The sequence below is a fragment of the Macaca nemestrina genome, chromosome 5, assembly GCF_043159975.1.
Source record: "Macaca nemestrina isolate mMacNem1 chromosome 5, mMacNem.hap1, whole genome shotgun sequence".
Taxonomy (NCBI): domain Eukaryota; kingdom Metazoa; phylum Chordata; class Mammalia; order Primates; family Cercopithecidae; genus Macaca; species Macaca nemestrina.
Genome location: NC_092129.1, coordinates 157852850 through 157873530, shown reverse-complemented (window position 1 = coordinate 157873530; position 20681 = coordinate 157852850). Strand labels below are relative to the sequence as shown.

Below are 20681 nucleotides of genomic sequence, written 5' to 3'. Positions count from 1 at the left end.
AGAATGCTCAGAAGAGTCAAACTTGTCAGGTGATCTTCAGGGACCCAAAGACTACTGTTCCTACCCCTACCAGTGTCGCCCAGGCTGGAATTGCAGTGGCGTGATCACATCTTCCTGCAGCCTGTAGCTCCAGTTTAAGCTATCCTACGTCCTCAGCCTACCGAGTAAGTGATAGTACAGACGCAACGAGTCACAACCGGTTAGTTTCATTTTTTGCAGAGATGAGTTCTCAGTATATTACCCAGGTAAACCTGTTAACTCCTGAGCTGAATCGAGCCTCATGCATCGGCCTCCCAAACTGCTAGGATTACAGGATCTTGCCAACACAGAATACGTGTATTTCGTGCTTTTTTTTTTTTTTTTTTTTTTTTTTTTTTTGAGACGAAGCCTCGCCCTTATCGCCCAGGCTGGAATGCAAAGGCGCCATCTCGTTTCACTGCAACCTCCGCCGTCCGGGTTCAAGATTCTCCTGCCTCAGCCTCTCAAGTAGCTGGGATTACAGACAACTGCCCCACGCCCAGCAAATTGTTTGCATTTTTAGTAGAGACGGGATTTAACCATGTTAGGTAGGCTAGTCTAGATCCGCACACGCCTCGGGCTCCCAAAGTGCTGGAACTACAAAATTGGAAAAATTATTCCCTAGAAAACGGTGATATTCAGCATTAAAGCTCTTTATGTGAGACTTGAGTGGCTCTGAAAAGAGCCTTTGAGTTCTAAAGTGCCTAAGCACACATTTACTTGGAGCTTGTATACTTGGTGACAGCCTTAGTACCTTCGGACACTGCGTGCTTGGCCAGCTCTCCAGGAAGCAGCAGTCGCACGGCCGTCTGGATCTCCCTGGAGGTGATGGTGGAGCGCTTGTTGTAGTGCGCCAGGCGGGAAGCCTCACCTGCGATGCGCTCGAAGATGTCGTTTACAAAGGAATTCATGATGCCCATGGCTTTCGATGAGATGCCGGTATCGGGGTGAACCTGTTTCAGCACCTTGTACACGTATACGGAGTAGCTCTCCTTACGGCTGCGCTTGCGCTTCTTGCCATCCTTCTTTTGCGCCTTGGTCACAGCCTTCTTGGAGCCCTTCTTCGGAGCAGGAGCTGACTTAGCTGGCTCAGGCATATTGTCAGAAATTAAGAACAACAGTAAGGATGAAAGCACTTAAATAACAGCTCGTGTCTAGAGTGTCTCCTTTTATACGTCTTTTATGCAAATAAAGAATTCAAATTATTCAGCACTGATTGGGCAATGTGTTAGTGACGCATACATGTAAAATAGCTTTCACCTTATTTCCTTTCTAATTGGTTGTTTCGTCAAAGAATAATTTTAACCAATCAAACTGCGCCTTTTACAATTCTACCGACGACTATAACTAGCTTCTTATTCCTCCATCGAGCACATTCTTTTTCTTTATCCTGTTGGTTGTTATCTCTTGTGCTGCTAGGAAGCCACTATGTCTGGACGAGGAAAGCAAGGCGGCAAAGCTCGGGCAAAGGCTAAAACGCGTTCTTCCAGGGCCGGGCTTCAGTTTCCAGTCGGCCGTGTCCACCGCCTCCTCCGCAAGGGCAACTATTCCGAACGAGTCGGGGCGGGCGCTCCCGTGTACCTGGCGGCGGTGCTGGAATATCTGACCGCTGAGATCTTGGAGCTAGCTGGCAACGCGGCTCGCGACAACAAGAAGACCCGCATCATCCCGCGCCACCTGCAGCTAGCCATCCGCAACGACGAGGAGCTAAATAAGCTTCTAGGTCGCGTGACCATTGCGCAGGGCGGTGTCCTGCCCAACATCCAGGCCGTGCTGCTGCCTAAGAAGACGGAGAGCCACCATAAGGCCAAGGGCAAGTGAAATGATTACTAGTCGAGTCCATCAGTGACCCCGAGTCCCAGAAACCAAAGGCTCTTTTCAGAGCCACCTACTTTTTCTGTAAAGTGCTGGAATACCCATACAATGCCTGAAACACTGTTCTAGTTTTACGAATGCTTCTAACGTTACTGGTCAGTTCATGATTGAAATCCTTGCTCACATTTCGTGCACTAATTTGTCTTACTGGTGTGTCTGCAGTAAAAATGCGTTTATAAAGGTACACAAGAATAGGAACCGATGTTGTAACACCTCAAGGTGTGTCACTACGTTATTTTGTGTATAAGTCCATGGTGTGTATACATTTTATTATTTCACATAGGCTGTTTATTCATGTGCACTTGTCAGAAAAGGCTGAAAGATTGATACAGTAGTAAGAGAACAAAGAAGGATAGCTGCCCATTAGCATTTCAGGGCGGGCTTTTTAAGTTTTAAAAATGACTACATTCCGACTGGGCTCAGTGGCTCGTGCCTGTAATCCCAGCACTTTGTGAGGCCAAGGCGGGCGGATCACAAGGTCAGGAGTTCGAGATCAGCCTGGCCAACATAATGAAAGCCCGTCTCCACTAAAAATACAAAAAGTAGCCGGGCGTGGTGGCGGTCATCTGTAGTCCCAGCAACTTGGGAGGCTGAGGCAGGAGAAGCGCTTGATTCTGGGAGGCAGAGGCTGCAGTGAGCCACGATCGCGCCATTGCACTCCAGCCTGGGCAACAGAGCATGACTACGTCTCAAAAAAAAAAAAAAAAAAAAGACCACATTCCTCCAGTGAGATTTGTGTTTGTTGGGTTTCTCTTTTCAAAAAGCGCAATTAACATAGTATTCTAAAGTCAACACTAAACGAAACTAAGCTGTAATGGCCTAACGCCCTCGCTCAGACCTGTAATTCCAGCAATTTGAAAGACCAAGGCAGAAGAATCGCTTGAGCCTAGGTTATCAAGACCGGGCTGGGCAATAAAGCCAGACACCCCCTTCATCTCCACAAAAAGTAAAAAGCCTGCCCTGCCCGGTGGCTCACGCCTGTAATCCCAGCACTGTGGGAGGCCGAGGGGGGCAGATCACTTGACGTCAGGAGTTTGAGATCTGCCTGGCAAACATGGCAAAACCTAAAAATTAGGTTTCTACTAAAAATACAAAAAAATTAGCTGGGCCTGGCAGTGGGCTCCTGAAATCCCAGCTACTCGGGAGGCTAAGGCAGGAGAATCACTTGAACCCGGGAGGCGGGGGTTGCAGTGAGCCGAGATGGTGCCATTGTACTCCAGCCTGGGCAACAGAGGGAGACTCCGTCGTCTCAAAAAAAAAAAAGGAAAAACTTAGCCTGGCATGGTGGCTTGATCTGAGATCTTAGGTACTTGGGAGAAGTAGGCGGGGAAGGATTGATTGAGCCCAAGAGTTCGAAGCTGCAGTGAGCTATGGGGGACAAAGCAAGATCCTGTTTAGGAAAGAAAGAAAAAAAAAAACCAGCAGCAAAAACTTAGCTTTATGACCGAAATTTATAAATGGACTACACTGTAAAGCATAATTATTCAACTTTAGTAGAAATCCAGTCACATTGCTCCACAAAAAAAAAATCTCAAAACTAATTGCATCACACCAGGCTCTGTAAAGAGAACTGATCTGGGCCAGGCGCGGTGGCTCAAGCCTGTAATCCCTGCACTTTGGGAGGCCGAGACAGGCGGATCATGAGGTCAGGAGATCGAGACCATCTTGGCTAACACAGTGAAACCCCGTCTCTACTAAAAAATACAAAAAAATAGCCAGGCGAGGTGGCGGGCGCCTGTAGTCCCAGCTACTCAGGAGGCTGAGGCAGGAGAATGGCGCAAACCCGGGAGGCGGAGCTTGCAGTGAGCTGAGATCGGGCCACTGCACTCCAGCCCGGGCGACAGCGCAAGACTCTGTCTCAAAACAAAAAAAAAAAAAAAAAGAGAACTGATCTGTAAATCTGATATGAAAGGTCATGGCCTACACCAAGCCAACCACACGAAAGTCCACTGGTAGCAAAGAGCCTCCTAAGCAGCTGGCCACCAAGGCAGCCAGAAAGAGCACTCTGGCCACCAACAGCTTGAAGATGTCCCTCAGATACAGGCCCTGAATCATGGCAAACTCCGTCGCTACCAGAAGTCACTGAGCTACTTAAGGGAAAAGCTGCCCTTTCTTAAATATTAGGACAAGGTTGCTGAATGAGATTACAAAAAAAATTAATGACCCAAGGGTCCTAAATAATTGGAGTTATATCTGTTCCACTGAACAGAAATTATTTGCATCACAAAAATTTGCATCAAAAATAATTAGCATCAAAAATAATTTCTGGTGATACAAATAACAGAAATTATTTGCATCACCAGACAAAAGCCTCCAAGAAGTAACTTCAAGAAGTGTGATACCTTTAATCAATAGTAAATTGTGAGATGATGAAAGCACATTTCCCTGCAAACTCTGTAAAAACTATAAATGTTTTATAATGGGACACATTATGTCCCCTCCCGTTTTTCCTTAGAAATCTTATGATTTTTCTTAAACTACATTTTAACTAAAACAAGATAAAAATATAGCAATTGCAAGAAAAACTGTCTATGAAGCCCCATAGTAAAACTCCTTGACATCCTTTACTCATTAATCAAATTCGGGCTCAGAAACAATACCCCAAAATGAAGGCCAAAGAAGCAACCTCAAAAGCAAAATTTTTCTCTGACTTTCTCCTGCCCTCCTGTCTCTCAGTCCCATTCTCTTCTGAGGCTAGACATAGAAACTAAAATTCCTCTTTCCCAGCGTGGCTTATGACAACCAGAATCCTTTTTCCCCAAAGCCAGCCATAAAAACTAAAAATATTACTCTAACTTCCCTTCCACCTTTTTGTGTAACAACTGACCACAGAGAAATTATTTGACCCACCTTGTTTAATTGCAGGTCATAACACCCCATTCCAGAGATGGAGCTGTCCCATACTCAATACCCAGAAGGAAAGAATGCATGTTCAAAGAGGTGAGGGATGAAATGAACATTCTAAACCCCTTTGACAGAATAATGGACCCTCCTTTAGCTAAACGATCCCAAAAGTTTAAGTTCCCAGGCATGACAGGATGGAGGCTGCACATCCTGTTTGTTTATACCCTTCTTCCCCTTTCTGATCACTGCTAGATTTTCTCAAAGTCCGATTTGAGGGAATAATACACCAGAAAGCCCCTTTACTTACTTTATCTGGCCCCTTCCACCCTTCTCCATGGTGGTCCAGACAAGACAGGTATTAAGGACCATAGAGTTTCTTGATAAATGACTGCAGGCCTGCAACTGAATGTGACCAGTCTCCTCAGAATGCGGATCATAGACTTCTGCCCTACATTTCAGTTTTATATATAGGACCTAATTATAACTCATTTACATGTTAAATCTTCACCCCAAAGTGATCATGTGACATATGTTACATACATGTAAACTTAATACACATGTGCTTGGGTCTCCTTCATGAATATTCATAGCTCCTCCTATAACCTGTTAAATAAGTATATTTGGCCCACCCATTCCTCAAAAATTCCTGTTTTATCCCTCCCTCCTTCCCTCCAACTCCCTGTCTCTCAGCAAACCAAGGCTACCCTTCCCAGCCTGTCAGAATGGCCACCTTGCAGGCTGCAATACTTTGAGAAATAAAGCTCTCCTTTGCAAATGTATAAACCTTCTCATTCTTCAGTTGACAGAGGCCAAGAAGAGTCTAGATAAACAAGCCTTGCTGGGTTTCTCCACTCAGTTTATTAACATTACATCATACCCTTTTTATCCAATCAAATTTCTACAAGGTTGTCCATATGCTGTTGAACCTAAGCATAAAAGTGGACAATTTTTTCTTGTATCTTTTGTGTTTTCATTCTAAAGGCTTCCTTGAACACGTTAATAAATTTGTGTAACTTTTCTACAGTTAATCTGCCTTTTGCAAGCTAATCTTTCAGCAAAGCTTCAGAGCTTGACTTGGCTCCTATAAAATAATAAACACTTTAATTTTTTATTCTTTTTAGACTTCAAAGTAATTGACCTGATGTTCTTATCTGAGTCTTTCTTGGAGTTTATGTAGCTTCCAGGAATGGCAAATTATTTTCTGGACTTTCTTCTTTTCATGAAATGGCATTGTGCTTCCACAGTGATTTCTCTTCCCCTTTTTTTAAACACCAGAATTAGCAGTTGTAGATGCTGTCCCTCAAAAACATACGATAGAGAGAAAAATATTCATATAATACTTCTCTTATTTTTTTTTTTTTTTCATTTTTTGGTCTTGCTCTGTTGCCCAGACTGGGGTGCAGTGTCACAATTATGACACTGGAGCCTCAAATTCCTAGCTTCAAGCAATCCTCCTACCCCAGCCTCCTGGGTCACTGGCGTTATAGGCCTGAGCCACTGTGCCTGGCTAAAAGAATTTCTAATACTGTTCACTTACTGATATTTTGCCATGGAAAAATTCAAACATCAATAATTTTGCTAGTTACCCACCTCTTCTTGCCTCAATGAGTAATGGTTTAACAAGCCCCCTTAGTTCCCTAACACAACTGTATAGACATGTAGATGTAGATATAGATACTTATTGTAGATTAAGTCCAGATGCTATAACTGGGTTCATAGAAGTATATTGAATATCCTCATTGTTTCAAGGCGTATGCTGTCAAGATTTGGTAAAGAATCAAGAAACAGAGAAGAGAAATGGAGAATCCTGGAACAATGCTATTTATAAAGAATAACACAAGCCACGGCCAGATGCGGTGGCTCACGCTTGTAATGCCAGCAGTTTGGGAGGCCGAGGCAGGCGGATCACCTGAGGTCAGAAGTTCGAGATCAACCTGGCCAAAATGGTGAAACCCCGTCTCTACTAAAAATACCAAAATTAGCTGGGCGTGGTGGCTGGTGCCTGTAATCCCACAGCCTGGGTGACAGAGCGAGGCACTGCCTCAAAAAATAAGAATAAAATAAAAAAGAATAATACAAGCTGCATATGTAATGTTGATTTTTCCAGTAAGCACACTTTAAAAATTAATAAACTGGTAAAAGAATTTTAACAATTATTATATTTAACTCAAAATACAAAATCATTATTTCAAAATATAGTCAATATAAAAACATTATTAATGCAATATTTCACATTCTTTTTTAAATCTTAAGTCTTCTAAATATGAGGGACATCCTATTAAATTTGGTATTAAATGTTTGTTGGAAGTAAATGGAATTTCATTGTGATTTCATAAACTTCAATGCTGTAGAATTAAATTCATATATGTGATTGTTCAAAACATATCTAACATTTTCCAATAACTGGAGTATCAGCTTTTGAAATAAAATAACGAAAAATAAGTACAATAAAAATTCAGGCCTGGCACGGTGACTCATGGCTGTAATCCCAGCACTTTGGGAGGCCAAGGCGGACGGGTTACTTAAGGTCAGGAGATCCAGACCAGCTGAGCCAACATGGTGAAACCCCGTTTCTACTAAAAATACCTCCCCCCCACCCGCCCCCCAAATACATAAGCCGGGCGTGGTGACCAGCACCTCTAATTCCAGCTACTCTGGAGGCTGAGGCAGGAGAATCGCTTAAACTCAGGAGGTGGAGGTAATAGTGTGCTGAAATAATGCCACTGCATTCCATCCTGAGTGACAGAGCAAGACTCCTCAAAAAAAAGAAAGTCAGTCCTCAGCAGCAACAGCCACATTTCAAATGCTCAGTAGCCACAACTGGTTTCTGACTGTTTTATCATAAAACACAGATCCTACGGGAAATTGTGTTCAAGTATGGAGATAATGATAGAAATTACTGATTAATACAAGTGAGCTGGTAAGTTCTTATGTAATCAGGTAAACTTTGCACTGAGTTCTAAAATAAAGCTTTACACATATTTAGAGATGAGGATTATGAAAGGAACTGAAGGTAGCTTCAGATGGCAAAACACCGGATTGACAGATTTAAGAACACTGGGGAGGAAATCAAACTGTGGGGTATAAAGACGGAATTTCCTTAATGGTTCTCACTGACTGTGTTTTGAACCTTTAACCTAAAGTGTATCTTTTGATTTTGGAAACATTTTTTAGTTGTAGATATTAACATTCTCATAATAGAAATGAAAAAAGTAAAATGAAAATGAGAAAACAGAAGATAATATCAATAAACAGGCCTTGGACCTCAGAAGATGACATGTAGGGAGTGTGGAGAGGAAAAGCATAGAGAGGGCATAGCTCTCATTAACAAACAGCCCAGCCCACAGATATGTGATCATATTGTACAAAAGGATTTCAGTTCTTTACTTGCTTCTTATAAAACCATTTTGCCAACATATCTAACCGTTTTACCATGATTTAAAGTGTACAGAAGTTTCTTTTTCTGAAAAGGAGAGAAGCAAGGGACTCATATATATTTCAGATGTGAGACTGAAACGCGTGACAACGTGTAACTTCAGTCAAGACTTGCCCATGAGTCCTAAGATAATTCAAATTTGCAAAATAGACACTAACTTGAAAGGTGCAATTGTATCAATCCTGTGGTTAGCAGAATTTTGATGAATGCCCTAAAATAGGGCAGGTTTAACAGAATTCAAGGAATGAACAGGAATGCACAAAACATTCTTTGTCTCCTCCCTCCCTCCAGCTTGCAGGCATCCGCAGGCATTTGCGGGCAGCGAGAAATTTGGTTTGGCCGTCTCCCCTCCCTGGAGGACGGGGGCTCCAGCATATTCATGATGTCAATCTCCTTGGACTACATGCCAGCGTCATTGCGGACCTGCTACAACACTTTACAAAATAGCTTTCCAATAAGAAAGAAAACCTAATAGGAAAGAAAAACAAAAAGAAACTAGACCTCGCAACAGGCGCGCATGCGCACTATCCCTTTCTGAAATGTACTGTTACACAAACGCGAACTTGTAAATCTAAACTCTGCCTGAACCAAAGTAGCCAATAGATTAAAAGTATGTAAATTAAGAATTCCCAAACTGCTCTTTTTATTGGCTAGGAAAAGAACACCTTACAGGGAACCCGATAGGTTGATTTAAAACACTGTGTTAGGCTATAATGTCATTCCTTAAGAATCTTTTCCAGTAAACATTTGTTAACATTTTCAAAGTAATTGGGAGCTGTTGAGTTTGGAAGCGAAAACCAAGTTAAGAAGTCCTGTTATTTGGGTGAGTCCAGTCCTATAAAAGTTCTGTTGGACGTGTCTTAAATTGTTCAGGGCACCTCAGTTCTCTCCCGCAGGGATCTAGAGAAACTGCGCCATTGTTGTCTTATAAAGAAACAACCTTCTAAGACTCTCTTCGCCGCCATCTTTTTCAAGATTCTATACTGAAAATGCCTTTTTTTGACGGCTCTTGCCATTATGTCTGGACATTTTAATTTCAACAAAACAAAATAATACCGTTAAATGATTTGAGTCAAACCTGATATTACAGAGGTAGGGATTCCAAGATGTTAGAATTTTACTCTAACACAAATGAAACACAAAGTTCCTTATGTTTAAACAGTGTATCTTAGAAAACCTTGTTTGAATGAATTAGCTATACTCCCTAATGAAACGAGGACTCATTGAGAGATACTTAGACGACGGATTTTAAATGAGTGGATAGGGAAGGGGAAAACTTCAGGAAAATTAAGCAGAATAAAGCAGCGGAGATTGTTGAAAAAAAATTCTAAAGCATTTTCTAATTCAAACACATTCGATTTTTTATAGCTAAACAGGATAAAAGGTCAGTCATTTAAGTTAAATGATAAATGTCTTTGCAGGTCATGCTGTATGCAAAACATCAAAGATACCTGTAACAAAAAAAACAACTTGTTTAAAGGAGCCAGTTCTCTATCCAAATTTACCAATCAGAATCTTGCACTGAAAAAATAAACCAATCGTGAATCGCTCCGAGCACATCCGGAATTTAGCAACCGATCACTAACAGGGATTGTCCACAATCCAATCAGAGTGATTCTGTTCCTATATAAATAGAGGGGTAAACCAATTTTCCTAACCCACTTACTTTGCAGGTGAGGTATGGCGCGTACTAAGCAGACCGCTCGTAAATCCACAGGCGGTAAAGCACCGCGCAAGCAGCTGGCGACTAAAGCAGCTCGCAAGAGCGCTCCAGCCACGGGTGGCGTGAAGAAGCCTCATCGCTACCGCCCTGGTACCGTGGCTTTGCGCGAGATTCGTCGCTACCAGAAGTCCACCGAGCTTCTTATCCGGAAGCTGCCGTTTCAGCGCCTGGTGCGAGAAATCGCTCAGGACTTCAAGACCGACCTGCGCTTTCAGAGTTCCGCTGTGATGGCACTGCAGGAGGCCTGCGAGGCTTACTTGGTGGGGCTTTTTGAGGACACCAACCTGTGCGCTATCCATGCCAAACGCGTCACCATCATGCCTAAGGACATCCAGCTTGCCCGCCGCATTCGTGGCGAGAGAGCGTAAATCGTTTTGAGTGCCAACCTTCAACCCAAAGGCTCTTTTCAGAGCCAATCACTTTCTCCATGAAAAAAGCTGTAATCTTTCAAGACACATTAGACCACGAAACTGCACTGATCGAAACAGACCTTTGAAATAATGGCATTTAGCCCCCTCAATGTAATGCTTAATTTAAAATTCCAAATTCAAGCGCTTCCTCAGGTTTTGCCTGGGGCTCCGCCTCCCTCCCGGGTTTTCCATTGGTTTAGCAGGCTTTGTTTTGCTGTTCAGGCCCTCTGCTTATTTCTTGTACTTTGCTCTCCTTTTCTAACTCCTAGCCACTTAACTGGCCCCCGCTTAACCCATTCTCTTGTTTTCTGGCTCTTAAGGCTCCTCCAAGTGGTGGCCTGTATTTGAGGTCTTAACTGCATAGGCTTTCAACTCCTTGGATTTGCCTTTCCCGGATGTCTGTTTGAACTTGCCCGAGGGGCCAGCGCTTTTGGTCTGCATCAGGCTGTCTTACTCCACTAGTGTTTTGAGACCCAGCTACTTGCCGGCGACGGTCGGCGCCTTGGGTGCGGTCAAGGTTACCCTCTCTGTGCGCCTGATACTGGTCTAAGGCTAAGGTTATTAGCTGGAACACCTAGATCCGTGGCATTAACACAGCTCTTGCAGACTTGAAAGCCTTGCTTAGGTTCTAAACTGCAGGAGTCAAAGCAACGAAGGTGCAGATGGGTGTGTCTGACATACCTGAGTGAGAAAGGAAAATGCAAAAATCATGAGCCTTTTCAACTTTCTAGCTGATATCTTTTGTTTTCCTTTTTCTTTTTTTTTTTCTTTTTTCTTTTTCTTTTTTTTTTTTTTTGAGACGGAGTTTCTTGTTGCCCAGGTTGGAGTGCATTGGCGCGATCTCGGCTCACCGCAACCTCCTCCTCCCGGATTCAAGCGATGCTCCTACCTCAGCCTTCGGAGTAGCTGGGATTACAGGCATAAGCCACCGCGCCCGGCCTTCCAGCTGATATCTTAAAAGAACTTTTCAACTTTAGTAAATACCCTGTTTTAATGAAATCTCATTGAAAGTACCCCATGTTTATCATCAAATGAAAATCCTTTGACGACTTCCAAGTTCTTACAGAAAAATATTCTGCCTTTCCATACAAAGGTACAGCTTCGAAACTGGTAGATGAAGGAGGGAAGGAAAATAAGGAATTCTGTTCCGAAATCATACAGGCTGTTATTTGGAAATGCAGAAGGGTGTGTGTACTATATGGGATACTACGTGCTATTTGGAAGAATTTTTTATATTTAAACATTTCAGGAAATTCCTCAGTTTTGAAATGGGGCGGAGTAGTTTCAACTGTCATTGAGAAATTTCTATTAACTTTTTTTAATGTGCTCTTTTCCCTCAAGTTGCACTAAGGAAAGAGGTTAGTCATGTGTTAGTGACAAAGCTGTAAATAGCTATGCAGGCCAAGGTAGCCATAGTAAGAAGTCCTGGAGATTTATGGAAGAAATTTTTGTTCATGGAAGCCCGTCAGACATAAAGACGTAGGTCCTGTGAATTACAGATTCAGTGTATGAGGAAAACAGTATAACTATCCATAATTAAGGTAACTGCTGTCAGATATTTGTACCATAGTGAACATCATATTATGCTGGATAAAAGCATTCTCTATTTAAATGTTGTTTCCTGTATCCTGTACTTTCTTTAAGATTCTACCTCAGCAAGTTTTAACCTGTATTTCTGTTACAGCTGTTGGACTTCAATACATGAGGACTTGGACTTGGTGGGCACAGAATGCATCTTCTTATATCATTGAATCCACCAGAACACCTAGCATGGTCATTTGCCTAAAACAAAGTCTCTGGAAATTTAGTCAAGTTGAGATTTAAAATAAAAGATTACTGAACAGAATTTACCATTGAGTGAATTCTTATTTACAAAAATAAAAGATTAAAGTTTTTATAATTTTAATATATAGTTTTTCTAAATAGGAAAAATCCACACTTATTGAGTGTCCGCAATGGGCCAGAAGTCATGCAGTATTTTACGAAGTCTCCAAAAATGTAAGTTCAATAGTTATCTATTATCTAAAACTAATTTAAACTGAAACTAAGAAAATTTCAGATAATGCTGGAGCCAAAACTTTCCCCACCAGGCATTACTGTTTTAAATAAAAAGCCTCAGCAGAATCCTCATCACTTACTCCTGAGGGCTTTATCACCTGGAATAGCTACTAACATGTTTAAATTTTTCATATACAATAAAATAAACGGATTTTTTTTTTCTCTTTTTTCTTGAGACGGAGTCTCGCTCTGTCGCCCAGGCTGGAGTGCAATGGCATGATCTCCGCTCACTGCAAGCTTCGCCTCCTAGGTTCACACCATTCTCCTGCCTCAGCATCCCGAGTAGCTGGGACCACAGGCGCTCGCTGCCACGCCCGGCTAAAATTTTTTTTGTATTTTTAGTAGAGACGGGGTTTCACCATGTTAGCCAGGATGGTCTCGATCTCCTGACCTAGTGATCTGCCCGCCTTGGCCTCCCAAAGTGCTGGAATTACAGGCGCGAGCCACCACGCCCGGCATAAATGGATGTTTTAAAATGTACAGGGTCTTAGGCCAGGCAGGGTGGCTCACGCCTGTAATCCTAGCACTTTGGGAGGCCAAGGCAGGCAGATGACCTAAGGTCAGGAGTTCAAGACCAGCTTGGCCAGCATGGCTAAACCCAGTCTCTACTAAAAAAATACAAAAATTAGCCGGGCGTAGTGGCACGTGCCTGTAATCCCAGTTACTTGGGAGGCTGAGGCAAGGAGAATCACTTAAACCTAGGAGGCAGGGGCTGCAGTGAACCGAGACTACGCCACTCCACTCTAGGCTGGGTGACAAAGCAACATTCCATCTTAAAAAAATTAATAACACCAGCCTGGCCAACATGGTGAAACACCATCTCTACTAAAAATACAAAAATTAGCTGGGTGTGGTGGCAGACATCTGTAATCCCAGCTACTCGGGAGGCTGAGGCAGAAGAATCTTTGAACCTAGGAGGCGGAGGTTGCAGTGAGCTGAGATTACACACCACCACACTCCAGCCTGGGCAACAGGGCGAGACTCCATCTCAAAAAATAATAATAATAATAATAAAATGAAATGTTCAGGATCTTATATGATTGTGAAGTTACACTATAATTAGTACTGCAAATTTTACAGAAATGAAACTCATATACATACAGTAAAATATGATCTTAACATTCACAAATTTTAGCCTTACTGTGTACTATTCAAATAATAGCCTTGATTTAACCACATATACACAAGAAACTTTCTTCAAAGGCATACACTGAGAAAGTAGTAAATAATACTAGATGTTTTTAAAATAAATTGTGATTTTATTTGGGGAAGATCTCAAATCTTACTCATGTGTCAGATCATATTGTCTATGTACTTGTTGGCACACTATAGTGTGTATCCATTTCACAGTTACATAGTTGCCTGCAAGTACTTATAATTAAAATAAAATAAGTATGTAATCTCTGAATAACCAGTAGTTTCTTCATATTATAAAGATAATAGGTAAAACTCAAGACAATTCAGAAATCCCATTTTATTATTTCTCCATACCCTCCCTACTCGACCTGCCAACAGTAAATATTGATATTTAACATTTGGGAATTTGAAAGGCAAACTTGAAATACTTTTTTCATTTTTGTTTTGTAGTTGCCACCACTAAAAATTGCATATATATATAAAATGGTATACTTCCGAAGATAAGGAAGATAGTCTTGTAAATCAGGCCATGGACACAAGAGTCATGAAAGGGGCAGAGAAATTTGTTACCCCTGTTTTCTCACACAGGAAAACAGAAAATGAAATCACTGAATTTGATGACTATCTGACAATAATGTAACCCATTTGATGGAATTTTTAAATTCAGACACACACACACATACACATACACACACACACACATGCCCCTAGAGTAGTGGAAAATGAGACAAATGCTCTATAGTTCAGTTTAGTTAATGGGAGTAAACAATAGATGCATTAAAATTTTTCTATTGATAATAATTGTTCTTAATTATTAAATGTCATGAAAGCACATTTTCAGAGATAAGTTTACGTTTTGAATTAGAGGGAGATGTAATTTGAGAAGGAATTGGAAGTATTATAAAGATTCTCACGGGGAATTGTTCCAGAACAAAGTTGTAAAATAATAACAATAATAATAAAATAAGAAGAAACAGAAAGGTTACATTGTTATTAGTGTCTGTGAGTGCGAGCAGACAGTATTATGAAAAGGGGCTAAGAGGCTACAGGGCTTTCCCATGAACCTATGAGAAGCCACTGACCTTTTTCATAAGGCATATTTGGTGTTTGTTTTTTAAAATGGGCCGAGCATGGTGCTCACGCCTGTAATCCTAGCACTTTGAGCGGCTGAGGTGGATGAATCAGCTGAGGTCAGGAGTTTGAGACCAGCCTGAACAACATGGTGAAACCCCATCTCTATGAAAAATACAAAAACAAATTAGCCAGGTATGGTAGCGTGTGCCTGTAATCCCAGCTACCTGGGAGACTGAGGCAAGAGAATCACTGGAACCAGGGAGGCAGAGGCTGCAGTGAGCTGAGATTGAGCCACTGCACTCCAGCCTGGGCAACAGAGCAAGACTCTGTCTCAAAAAATAAATAAGTAAATAAATAGTTAAGAGAAATTGGAGGCTAGAGAAATTAGGGAACTAGTTAGTAAGCATTGGAATCATCCTAGCTATGAGAGAATGAAGAGAGAATGTAGAAGGGAGAATATGTAAGAATTATTTAGGATTCTGTAAAAATCAACCTGATTTTGTGACTGTGTAACAGGGAAGATTGAGGCCTCCCCACAATACCATGAAAATCTGCTTCCTCAAGTTAAAGTAATGACTTCAGGTTGATTCTAAAAATTACTTTTGTGTCAGACCTATGCTATACGCATAAGAACTCTCCAACAGCTAAGATAGTATGAAAATGCCCTTCACAACTTCCATGCTAAGACACTGTTAGTATCCTTTACCAATCTCAAGATATTCATTATAACTGCTACAAAATTTTAATATATGGAGAAAGATTTAAACAAGTTCAGATTTCCTTGAAAACAAGTGCATGTCCTCTGTGGCAAATGAATATGAATATGAATTTATATAAATCAGAGAAACTCTGGAAGATCATTGATTGAATCATTACATTTCATTGCTTCTGTTGCATACCAAACATATTGTGAAATGGATACTTCACAAAGGGCCAGAAATAGAAATACATAAATTCTGCTTCTTTCTCAATGAGCCTAAAAAGGAACTGGAAAATACCACTCCTTTTCCAGTTGATGTAACAGAATTGAAGCAGCGTAAGAACGATTCTAGGAATCAAGAAACTTGTTTTGAGACCTAGGTCCACCATTTAGTGACAGCAAATGGTCATTTCTTGCCATTTAACCTTTCTAAGCGCCAAGTTTCTTAACAGTAAATCAAGCATTTTAGCTATACCTGATATAAATGCATTGTAACTGCCCAAGTGAGGCAGTTAAATAAGTGCTTTGCAACAGTAAGGAACCAGAGGTATGTCATAGTCATTTGGACTGCTCTTGTGGAATACCACATTCCCCACCTAATTATCTTATTCCTTATCACTTTTCATCAAAAGCCTAAATCTTGTCATTCTGGGTACTAAAGACATTCCAGATCCCTTCTCCCCATTAGGGATAGTAAAATAATACCCCAAAAGGAAGGCCTTAGAAGCAGAAGTGAGTGACCTACTGCTATTCTTTGGCCTCTCATCCTCTGTTGAGGCTACAGATAAAACTAGACTCCCTCTTCCCCAAGGTGGTTACTGAAACTAGAATCCCTTTTTCTTCAAAGCCAGCCATAAAACCTAAAAACCTTACAGTAACTTTTCGCCCTCCTTTCTGTGTAAAACCTAGCCATAAAAACGTATGTCTTATGTTGTTTGGCTGTAGATCATAAGACCCTCCCTCATTACAGAGAGGGTCCTCTAGAATGAGGAAGGAATACTCAGAAGGAAAGAATCTTGCCAGAGGCCAAGAAGAATCTAGGCACAGAGGCCTTGCTATGTTTCCCCAGTCCATTAGCATTAGATGACACCCTTTTTATCCAATCACAGTTCTACGTGGCAGTTGGTACTTTGTTGAACCCTAAGCATTAAAATGGACGGTTTCCCCTGTACCTCTGAGCCTTCCTTGTGAAGGTTCCCATGTCACATAAACCTATGATGAATTTTGACTTTTCTATTAATCTGCCTTTTTTCCATTGATTTTCAGTGAACTTTCGGAGGGTGAAGAAGTTTTGCTCACGCCTACATACCTGTATTTTTCACTCATTTTCAAAAAGATTATTTTGAATAAATATTTCAAATCCTCCTATTTATTCAGATCCCCTTCTCAGTCAAGCCACTCTCATACAGGGAGGTATTTTGGCTTTCTCTACAAATAAGAAATTGTGTGATGTAGGCGTGGTTCTCAAAAAATTAAACTCCTGCTTATAACTAGAAACACCTCACAGGCTACATCCTTTTTTGGGGGGAGGGAGGCAAATAATAATGTAAAATATAATAAAATATTAACTAATAAGCAGAATATAAACAAAAAAGTAAGATTAAGAAGTATTATAATCATGAGGTATTTATGGTATTTGGTCCCACTGCAAACTTGTTCAAGAGTTCATGACTTGTTTTGTGCTATGTATTCTGGAGATTCTGGAAATCTATAGACACCTTCTCAAAACCACGCTTTAAAAAAATACTTAAACGGGGTAAGAAAGGTAGTGACACTAAAATTTTTTTTTCTTAAAGTCTGTATATATGCTTTAGTTACACATCAAAAAATAAGATCTAGCAGCAAGTATAATGTTGGCTTGAAAGGTTCACAATTAGTGTAAATTATTTCAAGACACCTGTAATAAGTACAAAGTGATATGAAAAATCTATGATTATCATTGATGTGAAATCCAGTGATTAGCTGTCTGTACTCACAAAGGAAATAACCAAATTGCATTTAGGATTTGTAAAAATATAATTTTTTTCCCATCTAGAGTCCCATAAACATCTGTAGAAATTAGATTTTGTCGAGATTTCTCAGTACGATTAAGTGGGCTTTTCTAAAGTCAAAAGCAAAACAAAAAAAAAATAACCTCAACCTCCCAAATACAATGGAAACAGTAGTACGTCCAAGTCAACCCAACTTCCTACAGCCCATTTCTTTGTCCTGGTAACCCCAATGTCAAGCTTCTTGCTCCATTCTCCAAGGTTTTTCATTTATTTTTCCTTCTCTATTTCTTATCTAATCACCAAATATGTATTGGATAGCTAACTCTAGCTCCCTGGTTCATCTCAATCTGTGAGAAAGCAATTTGGGAAAGGAAGTAGATTATAAACTGACAGAGGTTCCTTTCATACTATCTTTTAGCATCAGGGTGGGAGCAATACTTGTGGAGATTTACGCAGAATGACAAGGTGAGTAGTCTCCAAAAAGAGAATTCCATTTGGAGAATTCCATCTGAGTGGGAGGGGGGAAAAACCAGACTTTTCGACTAGGTCCCAGCATACCCAACTTTTAATATCGCAACCTGATAGGTGAAAATTTTTGGCGCTGAAAAACCCCGCAAATAAAAATCTAACAATACGTTCTGATTGGTTAATTCAGCAGGCTCTGCAAACCAATAGAAAAGCAAGTTTTACAAAACTGAGTCAGAGACGATGATGACTTCTCCCTCTGATTGGCTTAACACTAGAATTGCATTTTTTTTTCTAAAGTTACCTGGACGCGGGAAGCAAGACCAAACTCGCTCCAAACGCAAGACCTGCTTTGCCACGCGGGCCTAGTTGCCAGTAGGCCTAATACACCGAGTCCTCCGCAAAGACAGTTACTCCGAGCAGGTTGGGCCAGCACGCCAGTGTTACCTGGAGGCAGTGCTAGAAGGTTAAGAGTAGGCAAAAATAAATGAACAAGCAAGAGAGCCTCTGGGAAAATAAGTCCTGGAGACGCTGGTCACTGACAGAAAAAGAATGGCCACACTTTTTGAGACAGGCTCCCTCTATCGCCCAGGCTGGAGTGCAGTGGAGCGATCTCGGCTCACTACAACTTCCGCCTCCCAGGTTCAGGTGATTCTTCGGCCTCAGCCCCCCCCCCCAAGTAGCTGGAATTACAGGCGCGCGGCACTACGCCTAATTTTTATATTTTGTTTAGTAGAGAGAGGGTTTCACCATGTTTTTCAGGCTGGCCTCGAACTCCTGACCTCGTGATGCGGCCGCCTCGGCCTCTCAAAATGCTGGGATTATAGGGGAGCCGCCGCGCCAGGCAGTGCAGGCCCACACTGCCTATTTCCAAGTACGGTACCTGACAGCCCATATCCCAGAGCTAAGGGGTTTCACAAGCCTGCTAAAAGACAGACACCGGACGCCACCTGCAGTTGGCCATTTTCAACGCTGCACAAGATGGTGGGCCGCAGGAACCTTGGGCATGCCAGGTACTGCTCACAACCAGGACAGGCTGTGCTCAAGAAGTCACCTCAATGCTAAAGCAAACTAAAGCATTTACACCATATCCCTGTGCCAGGAATAAAATTTTTTCAGAGCCACTTTTTAAGTGCACACTTTGAGAGAAATCAGCCGGCCAATCACACAACACCGCGGGAATTTGAAGAAAAAGCAAAACCTGGTGGTTCAAGTAGCCTTAGCTACTCCGGTGGCTGTGGCTGAGGCAGAAGGATTCTTGCGCCCAGGCTGCTGGGAGCTGAGTTACTGAACCCCAACCGGCATGACTGGGATAGACCGCGCCCGCACACCACACCCGCAGCCCCCCTGGCCCCGCAAAAAAGGCGCCAGCTCTTTTGACTGAGACCGATGGGTGGCTCTGAAAAGAGCCGTTTAAATTTTCAAAGCGGAACGTCCCGCCAGTTTCACTTTTTTTTCGGAGCTGCCTTCTTTGCCTTTGTAACCTTCGGCTTCGCCGACTTAGGCTTGGCTGCCTTGGGCTTAGGGGCTTTGGCTTTAGCTGGACTCTTGGCTTTTTTTGGCTGGGGTGTTTTCACCTTTTTCGCACTCTTGGCCACTTTCTTGGTCGCAGCAGCTGTTGCTGGCTTCTTTGCCTTCTTAGGAGTCTTTTTGACGCTTTTCTTCGGGGTAGCGGCGCCACTCGCTTTCTTGGGCTTCTTGGCTGCTGCAGCGGGCTTTCTAGGCTTGGCTGAGCCAGCCTTCTTGGCCTTGGGTTTGCCTTCCCCGGAAGCGGCTTTCTTGTTCAGTTTAAAGGAGCCAGAAGCACCGGTGCCTTTGGTCTGCACCAAAGTACCCTTGCTCACCAAGCTCTTGAGGCCAAGCTTGATACGGCTGTTGTTTTTCTCTACATCGTAGCCAGCAGCCGCAAGCGCTTTCTTAAGCGCGGCCAGAGAAACGCCACTGCGTTCTTTGGAAGCTGCCACTGCCTTGGTGATGAGCTCAGACACTGGGGGTCCGGATGCCTTGCGTTTCCCAGCAGTAGCGCCTGCCTTCTTCGCCTTTTTCTTCACAGGTATTTTTTCTGCGGGTGCAGAAGTGATAGGAGCAACTGGAGCAGTCTCCGACATGTTTTTGTCTTGCCAGAAAAGACAAAAGTAATCTCAAACTGTCAGAACGGCGTGTTCTCTACGCCGGAGGCTGAGGGTTTATATAGAGAGACGCTGAGTGATGATTGGTTCCTTCCTCCATGCGCGGAGCTGCTGGAAAAGGACTCCTCCGATCTACCGCGCTGCTGTGTTTCTTGCCCCTTAAAAAAGAGTAAAAATATAAGAAATCTGGGCATGAAATAATGAGGAATTTGGGGGAAACGGATCCGAGAGACTTCGGGCTTCATTCCTGCCTTTTTTCCTATGCATAGTTTTAAAAGCGGCATCTTGAAACTTTTCTTATTCCCCCAACTCTCTTTCAAACTTCGGTCAAATCGAGACAACTTTCAGGTTTTCCTTAAAAATACTATTTCTCCCTCTTTCATTTGCAAATGTCTCTTCCAGGGCATTGTTCTGTGAATTCTTATCGTCTCAAATTTATATAGATAAACTCATTTTTATTCAAATGTGTAGGGAAATTGGTGTTTTTCGCAGGAGCAATAGCACAGGCTCTCTGGCGAGTTGTTTGCATCAACCTCTAGGAATTGGCGCTGAGGTAGAAAGTTCTATGTATAAGAGGGGTGATTATTTTAGAAAAGATAGTTTTAAAAAATAATATTTGAGTTACCAGTGTGTAAGTTGGATTTGATCTCTGTATTTCAGTGGTTTAAACATTTCCAGAAAGATAAGCGTGAGGCGACATCATTCCTCTTATAGAAAAAAAATCCTAAGTAGAGTCACCAACCTTCTCTTAAAAGTTAGCATCATGGATTTTTCCGACCTAGAATGGGCATTAAAGATCAACTACCACATCTCCAAAAAAG

General features: G+C 42.0%; 4 protein-coding genes across 5 annotated transcripts; 2 read left to right on the top strand and 2 right to left on the bottom strand.

The window, feature by feature from the left end:
* Positions 1-644: 644 nt before the first annotated feature.
* LOC105482592 (histone H2B type 1-C/E/F/G/I) lies at positions 645-1172 on the bottom strand. Its single transcript, XM_011742792.2, has one exon. The coding sequence runs from the start codon at positions 1113-1115 to the stop codon at positions 735-737; it is 381 nt and encodes a 126-aa protein (XP_011741094.1). The 5' UTR covers positions 1116-1172; the 3' UTR covers positions 645-734.
* A 180-nt stretch (positions 1173-1352) lies between these two features.
* On the top strand, positions 1353-1956 carry LOC105482591 (histone H2A type 1-B). The gene has a single exon (XM_011742791.3). The coding sequence runs from the start codon at positions 1447-1449 to the stop codon at positions 1837-1839; it is 393 nt and encodes a 130-aa protein (XP_011741093.1). The 5' UTR covers positions 1353-1446; the 3' UTR covers positions 1840-1956.
* A 6917-nt stretch (positions 1957-8873) lies between these two features.
* Positions 8874-12144, top strand: LOC105482589 (histone H3.1). Of its 2 annotated transcripts, XR_011623951.1 has the most exons (3): positions 8874-8996; positions 9847-11399; positions 11991-12144. XR_011623951.1 is itself a non-coding variant. In XM_071097474.1 (2 exons), the coding sequence occupies exon 2, from the start codon at positions 9854-9856 to the stop codon at positions 10262-10264; it is 411 nt and encodes a 136-aa protein (XP_070953575.1). In that variant the 5' UTR covers positions 8874-8996; positions 9847-9853; the 3' UTR covers positions 10265-12144. The 2 variants fall into 2 exon arrangements, 1 of the variants encoding a protein (XP_070953575.1); XM_071097474.1 differs by having other exon boundaries at positions 9847-12144.
* Positions 12145-17314: 5170 nt separating this feature from the next.
* H1-3 (H1.3 linker histone, cluster member) lies at positions 17315-19902 on the bottom strand. The gene has a single exon (XM_071097473.1). The coding sequence runs from the start codon at positions 19837-19839 to the stop codon at positions 19177-19179; it is 663 nt and encodes a 220-aa protein (XP_070953574.1). The 5' UTR covers positions 19840-19902; the 3' UTR covers positions 17315-19176.
* Between the last annotated feature and the right edge of the window lie 779 nt (positions 19903-20681).